The 26,100-nt window shown below is 37.3% G+C and overlaps 1 protein-coding gene across 1 annotated transcript in view; it reads left to right on the plus strand.

The window, feature by feature from the left end:
• The window catches only part of PLEKHA5 (pleckstrin homology domain containing A5), a 156,439-nt gene extending 131,257 nt beyond the window's left edge, over positions 1–25,182 (plus strand). The window contains exons 13-29 of the mRNA XM_082279991.1: positions 498–578; positions 5,161–5,175; positions 6,287–6,349; positions 6,919–6,999; positions 7,134–7,283; positions 8,649–8,750; positions 9,819–9,930; positions 10,185–10,231; positions 11,015–11,203; positions 11,731–11,848; positions 14,183–14,298; positions 15,550–15,759; positions 18,352–18,510; positions 19,705–19,826; positions 20,617–20,762; positions 21,901–22,005; positions 24,984–25,182. Coding sequence (XP_082136117.1) covers positions 498–578; positions 5,161–5,175; positions 6,287–6,349; positions 6,919–6,999; positions 7,134–7,283; positions 8,649–8,750; positions 9,819–9,930; positions 10,185–10,231; positions 11,015–11,203; positions 11,731–11,848; positions 14,183–14,298; positions 15,550–15,759; positions 18,352–18,510; positions 19,705–19,826; positions 20,617–20,762; positions 21,901–21,995 — 1,806 coding nt within the window. The 3' untranslated portion in view covers positions 21,996–22,005; positions 24,984–25,182. The remainder of the gene's footprint in view (positions 1–497; positions 579–5,160; positions 5,176–6,286; positions 6,350–6,918; positions 7,000–7,133; positions 7,284–8,648; positions 8,751–9,818; positions 9,931–10,184; positions 10,232–11,014; positions 11,204–11,730; positions 11,849–14,182; positions 14,299–15,549; positions 15,760–18,351; positions 18,511–19,704; positions 19,827–20,616; positions 20,763–21,900; positions 22,006–24,983) is intronic.
• Positions 25,183–26,100: the final 918 nt, after the last annotated feature.

Below are 26,100 nucleotides of genomic sequence, written 5' to 3' on the forward strand. Positions count from 1 at the left end.
AGGCAATGATTCAAAGTTAAATCAGTGCAGTATATAAAGACATTTTGTGATACATGAACATAAGTCTATTCACAGGCTGGGAAAGCTTACATCTTTTTAATGTACACGGAGTTACTAAATCTGTAATTTAAAAGGTTTTCTGATAAGGGTTTGAGTGTTCCTGCTGCAAAATCCAGTAATCCTTTTTGTTTCAATATCATGCAAAGCCAAACTTATTTTAAGCGGTTTTATTTTTTAAAAGGGAGAGTGTTGGTGAATAAATATTACATTGGTTTTTGAGCATTTACGTTATTTTTGCTATATTTGTTTGATATTATTAAACTTTTCAGATGTTGATATTACTGAATGATGGAATATATAAAAAGCATGGGTTAAAATGTAATCTACTGCATTATTAGAAAGAATTAAAGTAGAGGCTATATTTTACAGTGTCGTCTTTCAAATCTAGCCATGCTGTAAACTGATGTTTGCTGTATGCTCCTCCTGATTTGAAATAGATGAAAGAGAATGAACCTTTAATCACCATGGTTCACACTATGATTGAGAACTCGGCGCTAAGACCGCAACTGTACCAGCAAGTAAGGTCTTGGATAGTGAATGAAATTGCTTTATCATCTGCGAAAATTTTCCTTAGTGACAGTTTTGGTTGTTCCTCAGACTTATTCATAACATTGGTGTTTCTCTGATTTGCTTTGGAAACCCACAAGTCATCCATGCTTCCTAAAATGCTGCAATATCGTTAGCATGGCTTTCGCTGCGTTTTTGTTGTTTAGTATTAAATGTACACTTTTGAATAACTTTTTCTGTCTAGACAATTTAATTAGTTGGTGCTTTATGCAGGCGTCCAGTAAATTCATGAAACTTCCAATAAGCTTCCAACATTTGTCTTAGCATGATTCTCTGCAATTAGTGTTCAAAGGTGCTTCTTTCTTTTGACCACTACAAAAGCATGTGAGTGGTGTTTACCTGGTCATTTCTGGCAATTTTGTTTTGTTCTAGGAAGTGGATTTACAAGTTTTTGTTTGCACCTACCAAGCCTTTAGCCACTTGAAGAAAGCAAGGATCAAAATTACTTTGATCTGGGGCCTGTAAATCCAGAAGGCAGTGTCTGTTCATAAAGTCACAGCAGACTTTACTGTGCACACTTACAGAGTACTTACCAGTAGTGCTGGTTGGCAATGGTAAGATGGAAGAAGAATCGGAAATGTGAATGGAAATATTGTCTGTGAGTTGAGACCTGCATTAACTTATGAGCATGGCCAATCCCTTTCCGTTGGCACCGCAGCAACTTACGGATGCTGGGGCCGAACTGAATAGCCCCTGTCAGGCAGGGGATGCTTAAGAAGTTTCTTGCCTCAACTACAATGGAGGTGTTGTTCTCACAAGGGAATATCTGGCCAGTTCCCTTGCATTTACGTTTATGCCCTTGTGAGCCAAAATTATGCATAAAGGTTGCACAGTTTAAAGAAAAGGGGATGTTCTGCCATGTAAAACAGATGTTTATTGTTGCTGTGTTTCTAAAAAATGCTGCAGCTTAATTGCATGTTTCATTTTCTTTAAAGTCAACTCCACATCGTAAGTTTACTTCCGATCCAGAAGTGTTGCCAAAAAAATCTCAGCTTTCCAAAGGAAACTGGGTTGGGAGTGACTGATTTCATGACCATCCAATTTGTGCTCCTAATGCAAAACAGGAGCTTTAACATGGAACCTGAAGGGGAGAATGAGAGAAGTAAGGTGTCCTCAAGCCCTCAACGAAATTTCGGGGGGTTGCTGTAATTTTTTAAAGGAGCCTGACTGCTAGGATTTTGTTAAAGCAAGTCAATTTTGTGTGATAGAGTGTGTAAGACAGAGAAATCAATAGGTGTATAATGAGCAGAGGTGCTTTAGATGTGTCAGGGGAAACTCACCCGAGCTTCTAATATTAAATAGACATATTTGAGGTGTAGCTGTGCCTGGGCTGATCTGCTCCTGTCTTTGGGGATACCAATAAATTCCCAGGTGCTGCCCTGACGAAGCTCTGCTGTCAGCTGCAGTATCTGCCTTCACCTTGCAGGCACATCTGCTGCTTCCTATCTGACACTGAATAAACACCTTTTTTGACATTCTTGTCAGAGGAACAGTGACTCTAACAGGTCATGAGGACTGAATAACCTGTTGCCATTAGAGATGTGGTCTCTTCAGGTCAGAGTGTTTGTGACATGTTGGAAGGCTTATGCAGAAGCTGCCTTAGCTGAAGAGTAATATCATCTTCTGCTTTCATGGATGAAGTTTCCTGTATGAGATGTTGAATTAACTGACTTTCAGGATAGGCTAAAAATACACTCAATGTTTCACTGCCTAAATAGTCTTCTAAACTTTTGTAATGCAAAACTGACCTGTTTAAAATTCTAGCAACTTGTTTAAAGTCTAAACAATGTGTAATGTTTTATTCAAATAAAATAAATTGGTTTAACAGTCATCTTTCCTGCTGCAGTTTTAAAGAGATGTGAATAATTGGGAGAAGCCTCTGTGCAAGTGGCTGAAACTTGTTTTGTTGTCAGGATGCTGAAATAGTTTGTGATGACTGCAGCCATTCCTGTGGATAAAGAGAAGGATCTTTCTCAGCTTCAGTTTATTCAGTTCTGTTTTAAGTCTGAGCTCATTTAGAGTTAAGCAAAAGAAAGCAAGAAAAGCTTGTATTTAATTTAAGATGTCTTGCTTCCTGTTTGTAATGATTAATGGTTCTTTAGTAAAATAGCAAAAACATCTATTTCAAATGTGTTATTTATCAGACTCTTCTGTTTGTGATTTGTTACATCCTCAGAGTTATTTAGATCACTTTGACTCACATCAGTCTACTCTGCAGACTGTGCTGTAAATTCACAAGTACAAGCCAGGGAAATTATTCCATATGTACAGACAAGAGAAAAAGGATTTTTACGGACTAGACCGATTTCTACCTTGGTTTGGGGTTTTTTGCTTCTTCCTAATACTGGATGAGGAATGTTAATCTTGTTCTCTAACTATTCTTTTTCTCTAAAGCAGTACAGGCTGACTTTAAAAAGCAAAATTTTCCACAATTCGTCTTATATGTGAGTTCTCTTGAGGAGGAAAACTTAAAATCTGAGTGCAACAAGCTAACATCCAGGTCTTGCCATGGATAATTGTTCTTAATAAATTCAAATAATAGAAAAATAGCCCTTAAGTGTTTTGTTCCTATAAGGATAGGGAGGTCTTGCTTATGGCTTATTATTATTATTATTATAGGAGCTCATACATTTAAGCTGTTATGCATGTTAGATTTTGAGAGGTTTCAGGTTTTGTTATGAACACAAGATGATTGTGTTTGAGCTAAAAATCTTACTTTTTCAATATGTATTTGAAGTGTGTTATGTCACAGAATTCAAAATTGAAGGAGACCCTTGCTTAATGGGGCTAAATGCCCTTTGCCCTGCTTCCTGATAGCAAGAAATATTTTAAAAAGCAAAAGGCCTCTTGGAAGTCTTTATTTTAATCTTGTGCTCAACAACAGAATGTCCTAGGTTGTCCTGGTTTAATTTCCTAAGTGCAGCATCCTGCAGAGGTTCATAGCATGCTTTTGGGGTGTGAAATGTCTTCCTGTATTTTTATTGACTCAAAACAGTTAGTGGAATCTGAAAATAGCTTACAAAGTAATGAAATAATGCTGTCATTTAATTGTTTTTAATATCAGCTACTTAAATAGCTTTAACCACTTGTGTCTCAGCAACACCGTATGGTGTCCATCATGGGGGATCTCTCCCTTTCTGGGAATCATCTGGTACTCGTGTGTGACAGAGGTGGGGACTGTACAGTTGATGGCAAAGGATTTCTAACCTAAGAAGGAGGTTCAAGTTAAGGTCATGTTACTTTTTCACATGCAAGATACACATTTGGCCAAACTCTGCATGTGCAGTTTGCCTTTCAGAAATGCTAAGTCCTATTCGTAGGTCCTCAGGCTGCTGCTCTCTACCGACTGGGGGATTTTTGGTGTGTTTCCCCACGTTAAGAGGAATGGATTTGGTGTGTTTTAATAGGCAGATGTCGAGGGAAAGGGAAGCCAGCAGCAACTCCTGTCACTGCTTCAGTAGATGGCACTCTTGCTCTGGAATTACTGTCCTGGCAAAGGCTTTGTGGGAGCGATTTGGCAAGAAAGGCGTTTGTGGAACATGACATGAAGTACATTTTGATAACTTGGTCATTGGAGCTCTTATAATGCGTTTTCCAGGGTTATGAGGTTGTTAACCTTGCCTGAAATGTGTAATTGCGTTTTGTCTGCTGCAGTTCCCGTTGTCATTCCAGCAGGACGCGATAGCATTCCGCACTTCTTGCCTTGAGCGGATTTACTGATGTGCCGTGAGAAGTGGAGCTGCTGTTTTGTCAGAGATGGATTAAGTTATTCACATTATTTGGGGAGGTTTTGTGCTAAGTCTGTGTAAGGCGTTGCAGTGGAAATGTTAAAATGAGGTGGCTCTGCAGCAGTGCCTATTGTGGGGAGCTGGTACTGCTGACCAAAGCAAGAAGTTGGTAGCATTTGAAAAGTGTGATAGGATTTTAATAAGAAGAATTAGCATGGCTACAGTGTTCTTTGAGAATCTGTTTTCCTCTTCTTAATACTTAAGATGTGTTCCTCTCAGGAGATACGCAGGGCTAGGGATGCTGAATTGGCAAACTGTTTTAAACTCAGCTATAATTAAGGTTGAAATGCCAGAAAAATGAAGGTTTCTCTTTTTTAAAAAGTATAAAAAATGCTGGCTTGAAAAAGCAGTATATTTTTCCAGCTAAGCCACATAAAATGCTGAGCAGTGACTTGGAAAGGTGTATTTTTCTAATAGGGGATAATCTTTCTTGTGTAGTATCTTTCTGTTGTGAAATATAACTAGGTTTCCTCTGTAAGTTAAAGACATTTGGCCATGTTTATGAGTTTTATTTAAATATTTCCATTCCTCATTTTTCTCTCATTGTGATAAAATCAACAGTAAAACAACACAACTCTACACTAGTGGGAGTTTAAATAGATATCTTAATTTGTGTGACATTCATGAGGTGCAAAAGTGCTGTGGCTTTTTTCATATTCCAACATTCATTTTCATGAACTGTCCATTTCAAAGAAAGTTACTGTGTGTTTTTAATACACTATACATACTTCTAAATTGTCACCAGGTACATTTGCATGAGGTATGTGGGCATAATATCGTGAAATGAAACACTTCAGTGTGTTGAAGATTTATTTTATGTTTGGAATGCTTGTCTCATTAACCCTTCCCTAGTCCTTTTATTTATAAGTGTCCCTTAACACAGACTTGTGTTTTGGTAGTCTTTCTTGTACTATAAAGTCACAATAGCCTAATTGTGACAGACACATGGAAGGAAAGCATCTCTGTCAGGACTCTGTACACACAATGTTTTTAATTAAATAGAATGTGAAGGTTGATAGTGTTATGTCCGTACTTGCTGTATAGGATGTTAAGTAGTTACTGCGTGTGACAGTTCACTCTAAAATGGGGAGCTGCCTTTTTTCTTGCAAAATACTTTAAAATCTTGTTACTGGTCAGTAACAGATTGAAAAAGTTAAGAACTTAATGTGAGGAGCTTGAAAGTATGAAAGTATTTTGAGGTACTTTGTATCCTTACTAGCACAAGGAGACAAGTTTGCCTAGGTCTAAAGATAAAATCGAAGAGCTTCCATTTGTGGCATTTCTGGTAATGCTCTGTTGGAGGGGAGGAAATTCTATGAAAAATAGGAAATCCATATGGAAAATCCATGTGAAAAGTGGTGGCTCTTACTGGACGTATCTATAACAAGATATTTATATATATGTTGTAAGCTTAGGTCATTCTGCTCTGGTTTTGGATTCACATCAGATCATCCTGCTTGTGAAATACCTGACCTTAGTGGGCCTAGAATGGTTAATTCAGAGTAGAATGAGCCCCTGTATTTAGAATTCATATAACAAAACTTGGACACAATGATGCATCATTATTTAGATGTACTCTGGCAATTTCATCTTCCTACATAATCCATGTTTGATTGAGTTGTACTCTTTAAAACTCCAGTTTGCATTAGAAACAGCCTGTTAATTTAATGCAGCTCTACTGGCAGTCTGCTTGACATTCCATTTATTTACCTTCATTAATGTATATTGGCTAAATACGTATTGTTCAATGTGGTAGGTTTACCTTTCAAGCAAAAGCTGATTTCTGTGTTAAAACTCTTTAAGTTGAACAGTAGTTTTCATTTTCACAGTCCAACTAAGTTGTTTTATGGCAATATTATTCTTCCTTATAGTTAACACAAGAAGAATGTAGGGGTACACTATACAAATATAGAACTGAAGAGCTGGACATTGATGTAAGTCATTTGTATTCCTTCTTCCCTGTAAATGTTGGTGTTTGTCTCTTTGATTTTGGCAATGATTGTCCTCCTGGCTTTTGGGTTTGAAACCCACTTCATACAGGTGATTGCCAACAGAAGTTGCATCATGAAATTGAGGGACATGTCTCTGTAATAAGCTTCTGACTTGCAGGAAATATTATATTTTTGGCTGAAATTTTAACTCTCTGATACAGTGACCTGAAAAACCATGGGACAGACTGTGAATGTATAAAATCATCTTTATAATACTAAGCAATGTGTAAATTAAAATAGAATCGAATACCTGTTATTAAGTTGTAAAGATTTAGCTGTAGAATCATAAATTATATATTCTGAGCTATGCTGTTTCAAGTTATAATAGCACTTCATAGTAAAGAGGGTTTCTTAAGTAACTTGAAAATGCAAGACTGGTGCCTTCATAATTTTAGAATTCTTATTTTAATAACATTTTATACAGATTTGTGTAATGATTTGATCAAGTTAGATTCTGATTACTGAAGATGTAAATAAAATGCTAATTGTGGTAATTTTCTGTTCTATACTAGGCTAAGCTTAGCCATTTATGTGAACAGGATAAAGTTGTGCAAGCACTGGAGGAGAAGCTTCAACAGCTACACAAGGAGAAAGTAGGACAATTGTATTTATTACCTAAACTGGATGTTATTTTACATGCTTATTATCAGAACATTGATAGCTGAAATAAAACGAAAATCAGCCCAATGATGCAGAACATTAAAAATAATTCTTTTTATTACAATAGTACACGCTTGAGCAAGCTTTGCTATCAGCAAGTCAGGAGATAGAAATGAATGCAGATAACCCAGCAGCCATACAAAATGTAGTCTTACAGAGAGATGACTTGCAGAACGGACTGCTCAGCACTTGTCGGGAAGTATCCCGAGCCACTGCAGTAAGTACCACGTTCTTTCCAGCAAAACTTAATGAAGTGTGAAATTATTATGTTCATATTCTTAATTGCATTGGTTTTGCTTCTTTTTGTACTGCATCCCAACAAAAACTCAGTTGTCTTTTACTCCCTTGTGTTTTTGTCAAAGGCGGATGGAAAGTGATCTTTTCAGTGCATTCATCGAGTGGTCTTTCTCTAATTTTTTTTTTTTTTCTGACCAGGAATGGGTGCATACAGACTTTATTGGTGTGGTAATTATCATCTTTATGAAATGAAAAATTGATAGCAGAAGAAGTAAATAATGACAATAAGCTATTTCATGTGATGGCAAAATAGCATCAAGCACAAACTTTACTTGACTTATTTTAAGCAAAAGCAGCTGCAGGACTGCCGTAGTCTCTCTTAATAGTGGGCCATTATATTTAAAAGATCTTCCAAATTATGCACTTCTAAAAGTCTTAAAAAAAAAAGAGGGGGAAAGGAAGGAATTGCTGTTTGCTGTCCTTTTCCGCTTTGTGATGGTTTCTGCACTGAAATGACAAAGAATCATTTTTGCCTACTTACAGATATATCCAAAAAGGTATTTCAGTGTCAGATTCCAGGGGGTAGCTGTGGTAAAACTGGTATGATGTCAGCCCTGAAATACTGGCTGTCTAACTGAATGTTAGACTATCTTGTAGAAGGAATTGGTTGGACACAGAAAAGGGAACCAGGGGAAAGGAAATCCTCAAGACACACTTTCCCTCATTAACTTTTTAATTTATTCCAAATGAGTAAATTGCTTGATGTAGGCTGCAAAAGTGAGATGGTGGGGCTGACCTCAAAGAAGAATAATTTTTTCTTCCCACCTTTTCCTTGTGGTGTTTGCAGTTGCCCATATGTAAAGTAGCGGTGCATTCGCGGGCCTGGGGCGCTCCCTGGCAGCCTCGCAGGCAGGGCTGGATGAGTTGCATTGCCTTGCATAATGCATTGCCTGTGCACACACATGCTGTGCACTCACACATGTGTATTCCGGCTGATAAAAGAGACAAATTTGCATCCATTTTTGTGGCTTTTCTGCCTCGCTGGAAAGACAGCTTAAGATCCACATGCCTGCTGACTATAAAGGCGTATTCTGAAGAATTTGCCCTTGCCTATCTTTTCTGTTGGTGAAAAGACAAAATGCTGTTTTGTTTGAATTTCATTCGGTGTCATTAGAAAATCAAAAAGCTGTTTAAACATTGCATTCTCTAAATTAAGTATTTATTTATTGCTGATACCTATTTATGTGTTACTTCCTGAAGTTTCATGCCACTAGAAAAAGAAAAAAATTGGGTTTTTTTTAATTGAATGTGCATCTGTAATTCTTTAAATTTTTTGTATACTTAGGAACTGGAAAGAGCTTGGAGAGAATATGATAAATTGGAGTATGATGTAACTGTAACAAGGAACCATATGCAGGAGCAGCTCGATCGCCTTGGAGAAATTCAGGTGTGGCAAAGGTCTTAAAGTACACTCAATTCACTTTGACTTTCTATGAGTTTTAAAATTAAACAGATGAAAAAAGGGGGACAAATGGTGAACTAAAGTACAAACTTTCAATTTCTTTTTCTACCTTGTAAGTTCTGAAGAAGTCTTCAGTTTTTCCTTTTGTTTTTTTAAGTTATAACACTGTTTTTCCTTTGTCTGGAAGCTTCCTTTTTTTGTTGTTTCAGTGAGCAGCTTTGAAACAGGGTGGCTTTCTCAGACCTTAGTTGTACTGACAGTCACAGTAAATCTTAACACAAATCCTTCCATTTAACTGAATGTTTTAAAATTAAATCATTCTATCAAAATAAATTATTACAGCAAATGTGTAGGTGTTGCTTCAGGCCTTACAAGCGAAGGGTTCTGCTGTGTATTTTAGTGCTCACTGTGCAGGACTGGACAGTGTTGGAGCTGAATTCCTAAGGAGAGCTCTCTTTGACACACACACAGAGACATGGACATGGAGGTGTGTGCAGATTACCTGGGTTAGGCAGATGGGTGTGGTTTGCACTGCAGATTCTTTGCTCTGGGGGTTGATTTTCTATGCAGTTTTAATCAGATTACAAGGAAGCCCAAAATCTGGAAAACTTGCATTGATTGGTCCACAGTGTGTATGTCCATGAATGTAAATAGGTTTATATGCCAGCGTGCAAACACTGTGTTCATCTGCACCTGTTTTGGGGCTGGAACTGATGGTTCCTTCTCTCTGGTTGTGTGTGGGTCTCCTGTGCAAAGTCTGCTTGGATTTTCTTTGCAGACAGCAGATGAAATTCTGTTCTTTAAATGAAGTTTGAACTAGCAGATTGCTCTCAAATTGACTGAGGCATTATGAAATTAATTAATCTTACACTTCTTGTTCCAAATTATATTTGAATGTTTTATGGGAGAGTGTCTGTCATTACTGCGTTTTATTTTCCTTCACTGCGAAAGGATACACAGTGTGGTCTAAAGAGAGAAAAAGGTTTTCCCCTTTTTTCCCACTTGCAGTGTATTCTAATATACTGGCCATATATGCTGTTTGTTCACTGACAGACTGAGTCAGCAGGGATACAGCGTGCTCAGATTCAGAAAGAACTGTGGAGAATTCAGGATGTCATGGAGGGTTTACTTAAACATAAACAGCAAAGAAGCTCTTCAGAAGCAGGTAGGCCAATGGTTTTGTCTCATAGGAAATGAAATTGGATCGTACAAATTTTTAAAGTACAAGCTCCACTGGTGCTTTTGAATGTTTGGAAAAATGGCACAATGGCTGAGGAAAGAACAAGCAAATACTACTTTAAGTTGATGCTTGGTGTATTTTTTTGATAGCAACAGGTTGTAGTACTTTTTTTAAAGCTGTTTATTGAAAATAATTTTTCTCTTTTTTTTCCCTGCACCTTTCCCCCTTCCCCCAAACAGGCATCATGATATCAAGGACATTTTCTTCTATTAAATATAAAAATGAGGTATGGTTTTAGCATGTTTACTATTTTAGCATTATGGAAGTTGTAATGTGGCTATGATAAAAAACAAGCATTATCTTGAACATTTTAAGGATGTCTGAAGGATGTATTCAGTATGTTTCTGTAAAAACACTGTGTTATGAACTAGTTTTAAAGACTGATACCTCCACTAGTAATTCTAACGCTTTCATTTGTACTGTGTCTCTATATTCTCACTGGTATGTTTCTCTTTTCCATTTCTTACCTTTTCCTCTCCCTAGGCTCTTACCATAGAAATATAAACCCTGATTTACGGATATGTTTTCTACCCACCACACTTTTCATGGGAAGAAATACATTGTTTTATATGTTTATTCAGATACTGAGCCTGGTTCTCAGATGGCCAGAGCACCCACAAGAAGAGCTGAAACTGTGGGAGCTCCCAAATGTTCAATTCCTCTGAAGATCTGGCTAGAAGTTACAGTTTTAAAGGGACATTGTCATGATTATCTAAAGTGTATGCAATATACATCTGGCTTACAGAACTTTCTAAAATCTTAATTTATGTAAAAATCTTGCAGAAGATAATGGATTTAATTTTTAAAAGGACGATTTAGAGAGTTTGTACATGTCCAATAGGAAGTGCAGGGGTTAGAATTTTTGTTGTTGTTGTTAAATGTGGCATTGTCCCTTTAATTGCAAAATCTATAGCTGCTGTAGCCATGGTAATATATTTTTCTTTTTAAGTTATAAATAATTGTACCAGGTGCACACGTCTAAATAAGGTGACTATTCTACAATCTTTAGGAAGAGGAAGTAGTCCCACCTCGTCCTCCACTCCCTCGGTCCTATGACTTTACAGAGCATCCTCCCATAATCCCCCCTCTGCCCAGTGATAGCAGCTCCTTGCTCTGTTATAGCAGGGGCCCAGTACATCTGACAGAAGAAAAGAAGATGTACCAAGTTCAAGGATATCAGAGAAATGGATCTTACTGTGTAAGTGGCTTCAACTGCCACGTTGTTCTTGAAGCATCCTCCCTCCTTTGCACAGTCACCATTTTTGTTTACTCATCTGGCTACTTTTGTGTTATGGTTTTACTTTTATTTGGTTTTGTTCATAGCTGCATCATTTGCTCTTCACATTTTCCTGTCATATGTTCTGTGCATATATAAAATGTCTTAAGACTTAAATTTCATAAAATTAGATTCTTCTCCTCACTAGTTTTTTAAAAAACTCTGGGCTCAGTTTTTGAAGCTTTTACTAGCTTGTTTCTAGAGGATAATTTTAAAAAATCCACAACTCTGCCTTTTTATAGCAATTTTTTCCTGTATTTTCTGATTGTCTGGAAACGTTGTTACTCAAAATAACTACCAAAAAGTACTTCTGCCATAGCACTTGAACAATGGAACTCTGTCTTAAAGTGAGAGCAGAGTTATCACAAAATAATTGGGTTTAGGTCTTAAGACATAAATACTTGTACCAAACTGCCTGTTTATTTACCTCACACCTTGATGTTCCTCAGGGTCCTGATTATAGGCTTTATAAGAGCGAGCCGGAGTTAACTACAGTAGCAGAAGTGGATGAGTCTAATGGTGAAGAAAAAACAGAACCAATTTCAGAATCAGAATCTTCTGCTAAAGGTTTGTCCCCAGGCACTACAACCTTTCAGCTTTTTCACAAGGAATGCAGAGCTTAGCTGTGTTACAGAAGCTGCCTCATGGTTCGTGCCTTTGTAGCCTGTCCATTTCTCAGTTTGATGGAACAGCTTCCACAATAAAATAATGATTTAATTATATGACGAGAGAAATTTCAGTCAATTACACCGCAGAAAAATCAAACATTACACTCACCAACAACCCTGAAATCCTTATTGACACCATGTCTAATCACATCACTCACATTCCCCACACACCATTCCCTTGAACAATTACCCATTTTATGTTCTTGCCCTTGAACAATTACTCAGTTTTTGAATCAAGCTCCCAATGTTATGTCGCTGGAACGTCCAAAAAGGCAGCACCACAGAATTTTCAGGCTCTCATAAGGCAGGGAAACAATGTCTTTTTCTTTTTTTTAATCTTGTAATTGTTGAATTGCCTTCTGTCCTCTGATATAATAGGAATAATGATCATGACCTTGGAGTGTACAGACAATAAAGGTCTTTGCAATTGCTAAATGCTTTAGATTCTTCTCTTCATCTAGCTCCCATAAAAGCTACTAATTGCTTGGTAGAGTCTTTTACCAGGAAGTACTTCTCAATTCTGTTTGTTAAAACACACAGAATAGTTTGTTAAAGGTGACTTCAGGAAAATGCTCAGCTTTACTGCCTCCCAAAAACCGTATTAAGAGCTTGGAGAAAAAGTACCTAAACTTAGCTATTTTTTTACCCCTAAGGATTGGTGTTTCCAGTGCCAGCAGGACCACTCCCTTCTGTTTTGGTACTTTGATGAAGCATTTACAGAGCAGGCTGGTGCAACAGTAGCAGAGTTTTACCAAGAATCATAATTACACAAAGATACTGTCTTCATCAGAATGGTCATAGAGGTTTTTAAAACTAAGGTTAGCATACAGTTTGGGTATAAACTGTGTGAATGACACTGTGATATAATTAAGCTTGCACTTACCACACAATTTGTCAATTCAAATTCTCTGGGGTATTTGCTGAGATAAAATGTTAAGGCACATAATTAAATTTCTGTTAATTTGGTGGCAAAAAATGGAAGGTTTATCATGAGATTTGCTAATCATCAATGACCTAAATTGAGAAACTTGTCTTTCTGACAACATGCCTACATTTTATTGACCTGTGATGTTTCTTATTATTCATAGTAATTTATGTCAAGAGGTAATGATCAAGACAAAATAAGAAAGTCTACACTGACTATATAAAGCAACCCAACACTTTTTAAGCACCCCAGTCTGCTTTCTATCTCGAAGACAGAAATTATTTTATTACGTCCATTTGTAGAAAAACAGTGCTCAGTCAGGGACAGCAATAGCACAGTGTCCTCTAAGATAAATAATATTTAGGGGTGTGGGACAGAACAGCTGCAGTGGTAGCAAGCAGTGAGGGGCTTTGTATATTCTAAAACTCTCTTTGGTCTGTTGTTTATCATAGCTGTGTTTTATCATCTGAGCATAGAAATTTTCTAACAGACATTTCTTGTTCTGGGCATTCACTCGTAGTAACGATCCCCATGCAGTAGGGAAATGTAACCATTTCTGATTGTTTAAGTTCTGTTATGGTGTGTATGCCACTACAGCTCTATGCTGGTACAGTAAACAGTTTTATGCCATTCTGTCTTAAGGTTTTAAGCTGATAAGGAAAGAAACTTAAAGGCAGCTCATCTCTGAGTTTTCTTTCTTGCTGTTTTAAGAAGTCATACTTAAATGATGGTGGTTTCTTATTGAGGGTGGTTCTAAAAATTAATAATTTCAGAGGAAATTTAAAAATTTTTTCTAGTGGTTGTGCACATTAGGGTACTGAACACTTCTCATGCCGGCCATTTCTCTCTCTTTTCAAATACCAGCATTTAAAGAGAAATGGGGCCATGTCAAATATGAGACCAGAGGAATATGATGACCTGTGTAGTACATAAAGGTGACACAAAAAGAAAATGGAATTCTGCTGTGTTTTATCCTTTTTATTGTCTAAAGGAGGCCCAAACTGTTGCTTTATAGCAGAATATCCTCAGCTCCTGTTTTCACTCCCCAGCTGACCAGGCTCAGGGATGATTTCAGTCACACACAGACATGAGCATGGGTGTGCACACACAAGTGAGGCCATCTGAGAGCTGGCTGGACCTATGGTATCTTCACCCATCAACTCTCAGTCCCTCTGGCCTCTCCACTTTCTGAATCTGCATTTTGAAGAGGAATTCCCAAGGCTGACAACATGTGTTTTCTAGAAGACAAATCAACAGTTTTTGCAGTGTTTTGCACAGCACTTAGTGTGTTGCTTTGCTGTTTTGCAGGCTCACATTTCCCTGTGGGAGTTGTACCACCCAGAACCAAATCCCCAATGCCAGAGTCTTCAACAATAGCATCCTATGTCACTTTGAGGAAGAATAAGAAGATTGATCTAAGAACGGTACTTCAAAATAACCTCTGAGTATTGGACGTGTTCATTTTAAGTTTGGTAGTTACTTCAAAAGTTGAAGTTATCTTAATTTTCTTTAACAAAAAAAAAAAAAATCACTGTTACAAAAGCATTATATACCAGATTAATGGAGACAGCTATAGACAGAATGATAAAGTTGTGTTGTGTGTGTTAAACTGCATGGAGACACTCAAACTGGGCAAGAACTAAATGGTAAATGATAAATCTACTGATCTGCTGAAGTTCAGGCTCGAGTTGAAAGCATATGAAGTATCTTTGAAGGACCTGTATTTGGCAATTTAACAGCCCCTTTATAACAATCACAGGCTTTTATTTATTTCATTACTAAAACAATTTGAGAAACAGCTAAAGCAGCCAAAAAATAAGGATGTAATAAGCAGTATGCAGGTAATAAGCCTGAAATGTTAGATTAGACAGTTCTGTAGTCTCTGGGTTAAAGACACATTTACATGGAGTTTGTGCAAAAGAGAGGAAAACTTTCACAATAGTTACAGCCCTGATAGTAGAGGAGAAGTTGTAAGAAGACTGGGAGAGGAGAAAGAAGCTCACAGGATGTTGACTGGAGAAAGAATACCACTTTTCATAAGTGAAATCAGTTACTGTAAATGTCCTGAATGCAGCAGATTAGCCTGAAGTCGATTTTTCTGTCATAAAAAAGTATAAATCTGTCTGAAAACCAGTGAATTTCAAGAACAGAGTAGGTAAATAGGTGTTATTTTGGGAAAAGTATAATGCTTAGGATTACATATTTTTAAGTAGTAATAAATTTACTTAGTTTCAGCCTGCACTTGCAGTTAAATGATGCCCAGCTGTAGTTTTTCTTGAAATAAAAAGGCAGGAATTACTATTAGATCAACTGGTATAAGTGTCCTGGATCATTAAATTTCAATTATGTTTCTGTCTCAGTCAAATATCTTGTGTTTGCCAGTTGTATAATGTCTGGTAAATTGTTTCAGCTTGAGAGGGTGGCTTTGAGAGAGCATCTACCCATTCTCTTAATGTTTATCATTGGTGATGGTAATGTTCAGAAGAGCAAATTATTCCTTCCTTTTATTTTGAATTTCAGTGTTCATTGATAATTGGTTCTTGTACTTTTTTTCACGTACATAGGAGGTCTTTATTTTTCTGCTTTTTAGTAAATCAGTGATCTCTTCTGGTGAGTTACCAGTTTGGCATCTTGTTTTTTTGAAACACATATATATATTTTTGCTTCCATTTAAGGAAAGACCAAGGAGTGCAGTGGAGCAGCTGTGCCTTGCAGAAGGCTCACGGCCTCGAATGACTGTAGAGGAACAGATGGAAAGAATAAAAAGACACCAACAAGCTTGTCTGAGAGAGAAGAGGAAAGGACTCAATATTATTGGTGTTTCAGACCAGTCTCCTTCCCAGACCTCATCCTTTGTCAGGGATAATCCGTTCAAAGTGACACAGGTGGGTCCCACGGTGATCACAAGCTTTGATGTGTCCAGTTAAAAAACAAAGGAGTTTGTTGGAGAAACTGTAGAGTCACAGATGCAAAAAGACAACCTTCATGCTGACACCTAATGACAGAAGCCACTTCTTTGCCTTTTTGGAAAACAAACAAATCCACTTGATTATGCACTGTGATGTTTGTTAACAGGGTGGGGTGTTTGAGTCAGATTTAGCAAACAACATGAAATTGCAAGGTTTGTGACTGAAAACAGGATCAGGAAGAATCATGACTCATTTTCGGTTGAAATGAAGTCAGTGCTGATCTTTCTGCCATGTAATATATTCAAACATCTGTAGCAATTTTAGGTAGGAATGTGTGTTTATGATCAGAGCTCCTGAGTGGTGCTCTTCTGCTGTGGTGTTTAAGCCCATAAATACGTTACAATAGAACCCACACTATTTTTTTCACTCATTCTTAAACTTGTTTGTTTGCCTAAGAAGTTTAGTCAAGGGTGAAGGGTGGAGAGAGAAGAGGAAGATACAACTGCTTGTCATTAACCAGGAAATATTATTCTGAAGATATATCTGAAAACCCACAAACAAGCCCCAAAACGCTGAACCAAACCCAGATACAGGATAGCAGATATTAAGCAGCCTACTACTTTCTAATATTAAGAATTCGTTTTCTTTTCCAGTAGTGTAATGGAGTTAATTTTTTGGTTGGTTTTGGTTTGTTTGGGTTTTTAATCTTCTGGAATAGTTTTTTCTTCAGACCACACTGTTTACTAACTTTGTAAAAATTATTTGCTTTTCCGCTGGTATGGAAATGCCTTCTTTTTTTGTTTTGTAGGCATTTAAACATCTGATTTTCCAAAAGCAGATTAAATATATTGCAGTGTCAGGAAATCAGGTATTTCCAAAGATGTTTTAGGTTTGCATTTTGAGTTGTTTTTTTCCCTCTCAGCATGGTAAGCTGCTACAGGGCTATACAAAAGTTACTTTCTCTTCAAGAACTTTGCATCCCCAGAAGACTCTGAATTCCAGTTTTGCCTTTGCAATAGAGCATCTGTATTTGGGCTGACATCAGGAATGCTGTATGAAGGGAGTTCCTACAAATATTTCTGTGATTAACACTGCCTTTCTAGAGAAGAGGTCGTGCAAAGCAAAGCTTTGCAGATGTTTTGTTCAGTCGTTTTTACAGAGGTATTTAAGCTTTATCTCTTCCCTGTGGTATTGTTTCATACCTGAAGGTGAGGAAGCTGCAGTCCTGTGCATGGTACCTGGGTAGCCAGCACAGGGCAGCAGAGTGAGAGAATGGGCCAAATCCGTGCCAGAACTCAAAATAATTCTGTTCATTTCATCATGTTCCTCAGTCTTCTCTGTGAAATCAGGGCTCTGGGGATGATAAGAAATTTATATAGTAAGTGAGAAGATCTCGGAATTGAATATTTAACTAATAGTCCATGTTACAAAGTGACTTTTTCTATCACAGCTTAAATTCTTCCAGAATGCTCTTTGGCTAAAAGCCCCAGGATGAGGTATTATGCTGAGTAATAGCTTCTATTTCTAAAAGCATAGTTTCTATGTCTATTGATTTTTAGAAAAATGGTGCAATGGCATTAACAGCTGGAAGTCTTTTCGACTGTGGCTTGGTTATTTAAGAATTGGAGGGGAGAAAGGATTTTATAAACGGCCTGCTGTGTAATTTTGAAGTGATTACCATAATACAAAAGGAAGTTGCTTCGCAATCGTTGTTGGCACAAGCGTATGATAAGGGGTGCATACTTTAATTTAGGAGAGCAAAGACATTGATTTATGAACTGACTTACGTGGAATTTCCTCTTAACAGAGTGCATGTGTTAGATCACAGGAATTCAGCCTCGAGATTTACTGCTTCCATGGCTCCTATTTTTCTCAGCTCCAGTTCTTAGATGAGCCTCCCTTCGGGTCAGTTTGCTGCTCTGCCAATATAATGTTCACAGTTCACAATCTTAAGTCACCTCTACCATCCTTCCTCAAAATTTTTATATCACCTTATTCTCTGTGCAATGGATATATTTTTTTAAGAGGTAATTAATATCCTCTGCCATTATCAGATATTATGTTGTCCTCTATTAAATCAGCTCACACCATAGACTTGGAGGATACCCAAGATAATTGGAGGAAGTGCATGCAGGTGCACTGTGAATTTTGAGCTGAGAGCAGATTTTTATCGTTTTTTTTTTCTTAAACCATAAAAAGCTATTTTATAAAAAGAGCAGTACTTATGAATGCAAGTAAGAATGCTGCTAAGCTGGTGTGTGACTGAGCTAAATATGAATGAAATTTCAGAAGATAAGGGTGACATTGAAATGCTGGAGAGGAAGGGGGGAGCAGAAAGTACAGTAATCTTACAGACAAAGAAATGTTAGACAGGCTGAACTGTTTTGAAAGGTACAAAAATGAGGAAATTCCAAGTCCTTAACAATTTCCATTTTCCTTATTGCAATGTATGGTTAAGGTTTTTTCCAGTATTTTTTTTAATCACAGTCAGAGGACAGCACAAGGCTCGGAACTGAGACTCTGATAACTTCTGTAACAGTGTGTTCACATACCAATTTTGTTCCACAGAATCGGAAAAAGGATGATACAGTGTCTAGTAACATGAAGGAGTTGGAGAGCACCAGTAGAGAAAATAATTTGAAACAAAATAATGGAAGTCCTGGAGAAGAAATAGCACAACTGAAAAATGATAGAGAACAAGAACATAATTCAAGTTTTGCTAAAGAGGTACAGAACTATTCCTTATTAAACTGTTTGTCAGCTTGTCTTGCAGTAAAAAAGTATTTTGAGGCACACACACCAGAGTATGGGAAAATGAGCAAGTTCCTTTTGCTTGGAAGATAAAGACTTCTTGTTGGATAGACAGTATTCCATAGAGATTCACAAAATTACATTGAATTTTCATGTATATGGTCTTTAAATAATAATCATTGACATATTCATTGCTTAGCCTACCCCAGTGTAATTTTTGACAGCCATTTAATGTCCCTGAATTTTTGTTTGGTTGGCTGTAGTGCATCAAATAGTTTATAGAAAGCAGAATAAAGCTGGCACAACAAATTATACATGGCAGTAGGCAGTACCTGTACTTTTAGGTATTTGTCACTGGCTTGATTTCTGTCTTGAAATAGTTTGAAACTCACCTGGCAGGGAATTACCTTTGTATTTCTGGTACTGAAGTGCCCTTAACACTCAGCAGAACCAGACTGACTGTGAAGAATAGATTACTAGAGTTGCTTCTACATAATCACATCCTGCTTATAGGGGGTTTTTTAAGTATTGTGTAGAGGTTTTTTCTTTTTCTATACCCATATTCCTCAGTTAATCACTTTGTACTTTTCCTTTTCCTCACTTTTCCTTTTGTTTTCCTATTTCATATTTAGTTTTTTAAAATACCTATCTGATGGAGAATGGTATAAAATCAAATAACTAATTTAATTGTTATCCGTTAAGAACACTTCCTTATTGGGAAGTTATCATTAACTGTTGCTTTGTTAAATATGCAAATATTTCAAAAGGAAAATTATGTAATACACTCAAATTGATCACATGTAATCAGAGACCTTTAAGAGCAGCATTCATTCTTATCAACAAAATATTGCAGTATCTGGAATCTCTGTTGGCATCATGAAGAGAGGGATAGCATGAAAAAACAGGCAGGCTGCAATCCAAAGAGTTCAGATAAATTCTGGAAGTTATTAAGTCAAGCCCTGCCCATAGACTCTGGTATAAGTTTTAGGATAACTCTATTAACCTGCATGGTATTGATAAAAATTTCTTAAGTTATGTAATTCTGAGTTACTAAGTATACATGATGGCAAAATTTGTCTGTTAATAAAACTGTTTCCTGGTACTGTATTTCTTATCTGCCACTTACTGTGTGTTACAGCCTTTTGTTTCATGATTTCAATTTTTTTATAGCTGTCCAAAGCTGATGATCTTTTATCAGATGCACATGTTGTATCTGACTCAAAAGAAGTGAGTAATGAAGAGAAAGCAGAAAAGAAAAATAAATTGGAAGAAACACATGATGGTGATATAAGGTAAAAATCAAACAAGATGTTCAGAGGCTATTTTAAACTTCCATGTTGTATTTATTATCTGAATGGACCAAGCAACTGCCATAAATACTGACAAGGTATATTTATATGGTTTTGAGTGGTTTACATATAGGGAAATCTAGAGGCTTAAGTGCTGCCAGAGTTCAGTAAGAGGTGATGAGTTGGTGGGTGAAGCAATGTTTATTTTCAAGTGTTGTCCCAGTTATAAACAGAATTCGTTCATAATCCTTGTTTTGGCCTCCAAAATGTGTTTAATAATGTCAGTTCAAGCTTTGCATCAATTTATTATGAACACTTCAGCCAGTGCTTCCATAGCATGCTCTTTATTGCTGATACTTAGGAGCAAACTAAACATCATACTCGACATCTCCTGCTTTAATTTTTACCTCACTACTTTGCAGCATTGCAGAATTAGAGGGATATTATATCTTGGATAGTTCTCTCTAAGGATTCATAACTTCAGTGTAAGTTGCACTGCAGGTCCTAAGTGAGTTCTCACATTAGGTCGTAACTTTGTCACAGGACCCTTCAGCAGTAGGAAACTGCAGGAGTATATAAAGGAAAGGAATTTAATTCCAGGTGCCTTTTTAAAAGTGTAGCTATACAAAGTAGAAGGGTTTCAAAATGCCTGCTTAATTTATGCTACCTGGACTTGCAAGTTGCAACTTTTTTCTATTAACGGGAGAAAATTAAATTATAGCTCCTATACTTAGTGGTTAACACCTGAAATTAAGTTAGAGCGAGTTCTAAACGCTGTGCTTTTATTAAGCAGCTTGCAGAGTGTGACCACAGTTGCAAACCACAAACCCAAAACCAGCTCAGAAGAAAGTGAAATACTTAGTGCTCAAGAAGAAGAAGGGATTGTGTCTTCATTTGAATTAGCAGCACAGTCTTCAAAAGGAAATCAGGCAGCAGCAGGTATGGAAAAGAGTTTGACTGAAGCACAACTTACACAGTACATATGTAAAACTTTATTTCACTTTGATTGTGTCTTTTGATGCCCTGAAACCCTTGTGAGTTGGAAGTGCTGAGCTAGTCTACATGTGAAGTGTACAGTTTTATAACGCAGAGAAAAATAGTTTCCCAGTGGACAGCTACAGAAATCCTTTTTTTTTTTTTTTTGAGGTTTTAATATAGCTTTTATAGCTGCTAATTCAGGGATTTAAATAACTATTGCCAGAAATTGAGTCATACTGTAGTTGTTGGTTGGAGCAAATCCTTCCTTTTTCATCTCAGTCCTGGATATATATAGATTTTTTACCATTGCTCCCTGCTGCTGAGTGGCCTTAGATATGCCCAGGATTGTGGAATCATTGAGAGTTTCCAATATTTTAAACTAGCAAGTAAAAGACCCCAGTTTGGTCATGTTTTGGGGAGTAAGAAAGATGAAGAAACAGGAAACACTGCCTGTCTAGTACAGTGACTGGTGGTGGACTATTCTGCAAGAAGAGAAGACTGGAATAAAGCAAAACTGCATGCAGTGAAGGAAAAAAAGGGGGAGGGCGGGCTGGAGTGAGTAGGGGAGGAGGAAGGGAGAAGACAGAATTCAAGACATTATTAGGATATTTGCTGATGGGAATGGTTAAGCAAGCCAAATGGTTCAACTTATGGATATAAAAGGTGATCTGGACCTTTGTAGTGCAGTCAGCAATCCTTTCTGTGACTTGATAATCAAAACCAGAACTTGTATGTACATTTTGTACTGCTCAGCAGAATGAAAAAGCTGAGTTAATCTGAGCTGGGATATGAAGGTGGGTCTGGGCCTATCCCAACTACTTAAATTTTGCTTGTTTTTCCCTCTCTTTCTTGGCAACATAAAACATCAGCTTTCATGTGTTTGCTGTTCTACTAGTTATTTCTAAGCCTGATTAAGGATCAGCTATGCTTTCCCTTGAAGCTGTGCTTTTTGTGCTGATCAGATTTTGAGTCCTTACTTGTGTAGCTTTCATTTGTTCCTACTTACGTTTACCATGGCTTAAAATGGTGATTTTCAAGCTTATCTTTATTATGGCTTCTCTAACTTGTACTCTTATTTATTTTGCTGTATGATTTGCAGTGAAAAGTTTGCCTTCTTCACCAGAATCGTCCTTGTCACCAGCTCCATCCACACAGACACAGCTCACAGAAGGATCACATTTCATGTGTGTATAGTTACAGAGAAGTACGTTCTTTTTTTTCCCACCCCTCCTGTTCCTAATATTCTTCCAGGTATTTGAATTCTGTTATTTTTGTGAGAAACATCTGCAGCTGATACTCAGCAAGACAGAGTTACCTGCAGTGTTGAATATAAATCAGCCAGAAAGCAAACAAATCCCTGTATTGATTTGCTTGCAAGGAGTGCATTCTCCATCCAGCTACAAAGAGAAAGGGCTAATTGGTTTATCAAGCATGTTCTCCACAACTGGCAGGGTAATAGCCCTTGGAATTACACAAGAGGCCTAAGCTGTTACAAAACAGGGAGTTAAGGCATGAGCATCACTGCACAGGTGCAAATGAGTCTTGGTGCTTCAGTCATGGTAATGGGCAAAGTGGGCAACCAGAGCTCAGACTTAGTGATGCACAGGAGGGAATGGGCTAATGGCCTGAAGAATTTATGGCTTAAGACATACAAACAGCAATTGAAAAACTTTTTTTTTTCTTTTTCTTTCTATAAAGAAAGCCCTACACAGCTGCTGTTTCCTGTTGTAGTGGGTGATTGTTTCTAGGAATCAAGTTAGAAAGCATGAGTTAGGCTGGATTTACATGTTCCTACCTGTGATGTTACCCACTTAATGAATGGCAATGGAAATATAAAGTATGTGTTTGTTTAGACAAGTGTTTAAGAAAATTAGTAGGATATCAGTGTGAATGCTTCAGCACTTTACCAGCATTTAAATCAATCCACATTTCTTTGTTGTCAGGAAATGTCTGTTTAAATAAGCTTTCTACCAAAGAATGAGCTTTGTTTCAATGGCAATGTTAAATGCCATAGCTAATGTAACTTAAGAAACCTTTAAAATCAAGAACAATTTAAAATTGAGACATTTTCAGTCATTTAGCATGAGGACATCTGAAAATGCCCTTTTTTTAAATTTGCTGTACCAATCTCAATTGCCAAGGTTTCATCTTAGCAAAATTAGACTACTTAGTCATCACAGAGACCTTTTGCATATGAACTAAGGGCAAGAAACTGTTTAAAAAAAAAATCTGTTTAAAAGAAAAAAAGGAAAATTGTTTTATTTTTTTTTCCTTTTGAGAAAGTGGAAAATGCCATCTTCACATTCAGTCCTGACACTGTTCCTGCCTTCCTGATGGGCGTGGTCTGGCATGATTAGATTTAGCTTGAATTTATGTACTTTTATTCAAAATTTTTATTACAGAACTATTTAAAAAAAAATGAGTGGGACTTTTCTTCTGGAAATACTGATTTGTGTTAATGCTTTTCAGGTTCACTGTGTAAATATACACACATTTATCATGCATCTCCTTTTTAAACAGGACAAACATTCCCCCACCAGCTGAGTTTTGGGTCAGTAATGAAAGTGAAACTGCACTGCTGGATTCTGTCCGTAGGCACAGGGCACCTGTCAGGATGGGGAGAGCAACCAGAGATTTATCACCAATTGCATTAATCTGCTTTCAGCTCAGATGATCAGATCGGCAAATTCATTTTCTTTAGGATTTATGCTAAATAAAATAGAAATAAATTGGAGAAGGGAAGGCGCTCATTTGGTGATCTGCCCCGTCACCTAAAGCCCAAGGCTTGGCCCCCTGCTGAGGTGTATCCCCACAGCCAGTACTGGAGGTGGAGCATTCCTGGCTTCAGGAAACTCCTACCCTCTACAGCCCCTAAAGAGGCTTTAATTGCCTGGGACAGGATGGTCCATCTGGGATGGCACTTGCCAGTCTGATGCTCTGCTTGCACATGCCTCACCATGCTGGGGAAAGGATCCCAGAACTTCAAACACAGCCCTCATGGCTCTTTAGTCTTTGGATTGAGTTGGAAAAAGCTCCTAACCATGTGCATGTACACTCCGCATCGCTGCATGTGATGCCTCTGTTGATTGTTTCCTTGGAGTTCCGAAACAAATTCATGCCATGAGCTGGGCTTAGCATACAGAGGAGATGGATGAAGCATAGTGCTTGCCTGCACTATTTACTGCCCTTTCCTTTCTGGGGCTGTGGTTCTGGTTTTCCAGTGCTTTGCTGAGAGATTCTGGCACATCTTTTAGCATACAGGAATTCAGCATCCCTCATTTTCAAGAAGTCTTATGTGGCAAAGGGAACTTCCAAGCTCTAGGATCAGCCCTGTTCATATGCAACCAAATGATTCAGGCAGCATCTGGAAAATATATAGTAGATTTCAAGGAATGAAGAGGTAATACCTGTATTTGGCTTTTACAGTCAATTAGAAAAATGATACTCTTGGCACGATGCCGGGGGGATTTGCCATAGGAAATTGGTGGCACAGGATATTGTAGGACTAAGGAGAAACCCCTTAACACAAGGCTCCTTTTTTGTCACAGTCCTTATTTTGCAGAGACAAATCTCTGTGTGTACCACTAACACTGTTCGATTTTAAGCATTGCATTTTCACTGAGTAATGGAGGGATAATGAAATTTTATACGGCACCTGGATTCAAAGCTCAGGAACATTTTTACCAATGAACTGTTGAAAACTATTTCTTGAAGTCCTTGCAGCAATTACCAAAACACAGCAAGCTCTGGGTGGAGCACTTGAACTATGTTGCCAGTACAGTGTAGCAGCTCGACAGTTCTGCATCCCTCTTCAAAATGTGCCGGTCATTTCTAAGACCAGTTAGGATCTTTGCTACTATTACTGGTTTTAGGTGAAGAGCATTTGGAGGTGACCATGTGTAACAGGATAAAACTCTCAGAGTAAATAGACTTTCATTCAAAGTGGTGTAAATTTGAAAAAAATCTTAGTTTTGCTTCTTGCTGTCAAAGTATCTTGACAGCAGTATTATTCATCAGGAAAACAGGTTTTGGAAACAGCTGATTTCTAAGATACTTTATTATGTTCTACACCTGCATTGCTAGGATGAGGTCAGGAATCCTTTGCTGTGTTTAATCCCCTGAGTTCTTTAGACAATATTCAGTTGCTAAAATAGAGTAACTTAATCTGTGTCTGTCTTTCAGCACTAACGGCTTCTGTTGAAACAATTCATGCCTGAGATGTATGGACCTGACCTATGAAAATATGAGAAGATATTGTACAGTATATTTTAAATCTATGAAATTCATAGTTCTGATGCTTTTGGCCACAGAGCATCATTTTATCACTTCCTGGAAAATGTTTATTCCAAGAGAGCTTTAAATGGCCCACGTGTACACTCACCAACCTTCAGATTGTTCTCCTGATACCAGCTTGCTGCTACAATTTCTGTGCACATAAAATAAAGGCTTTTTTTAATGTGCAGCCTACAGTCAGAACTTAATTTGCTATTCTTCAGAGTTTAATGTTCTTTTAATTATGGATCATATAAGTTAACTTTTTTTGCTTCTTTTAGATGCATAACCCGGTTAATTTTACATATCACCACTAAACCTTGTTTTACACTTTTTAAACATTACAATTTATTGTTTTAACAATTTATTTGTAAAATTTTTATATATATATACATATAGATATATTTAAAATGTGCCATTTTTATTATTGCTTAGTAAAAGATGTCCTGTTTCTGCTGTAATGATTTCTTGGTCAGGTTGCAATGTCAGCAGTTACTGCCACACTTCTGTCAACATAGACATTAATGTTAGTGGTTACTTTTTCTTGACTAAAATGGAGTGTAGGTATTTTGAGGTACTGGGCTTTTCCTTCATGGGGTTAGGGTGTGTACAGCAATAAGCAGGTTTTCAATCCAGTACTTAGTTTGTGTACAAATGTAATTATGTTCATTGTGTATATATTATACAATGAGCACATACGATGTAAGTATAAGAAGCCACTTATTATTGTTCAAATACGAATGTTCATATCCCATTTCTTTTATATCATATTAAATAAATGTTGATGTTCTTAAGGACTTGTATGGTTAGTATTTCTTCCAGCAAACAGATGTCACACTGTGTTCCACCTTTTGATGTGGGGAATGCAACAATTCCTATCCCATTGGCAACATCACCTGTCAACCAGAGTAGCAGTGACAGACTCTTAAGAGATCCCAGTCTTCCTCTTCAGGGAAGAATTAAGGCTGCAACACAGAACAAAACAGACAACCTGAGACTGAGATGCAAGAAATACAGGTTCAGCTCC

The sequence above is a fragment of the Coloeus monedula genome (assembly GCF_965178545.1).
Source record: "Coloeus monedula genome assembly, chromosome: 4".
NCBI lineage: Eukaryota > Metazoa > Chordata > Aves > Passeriformes > Corvidae > Coloeus > Coloeus monedula.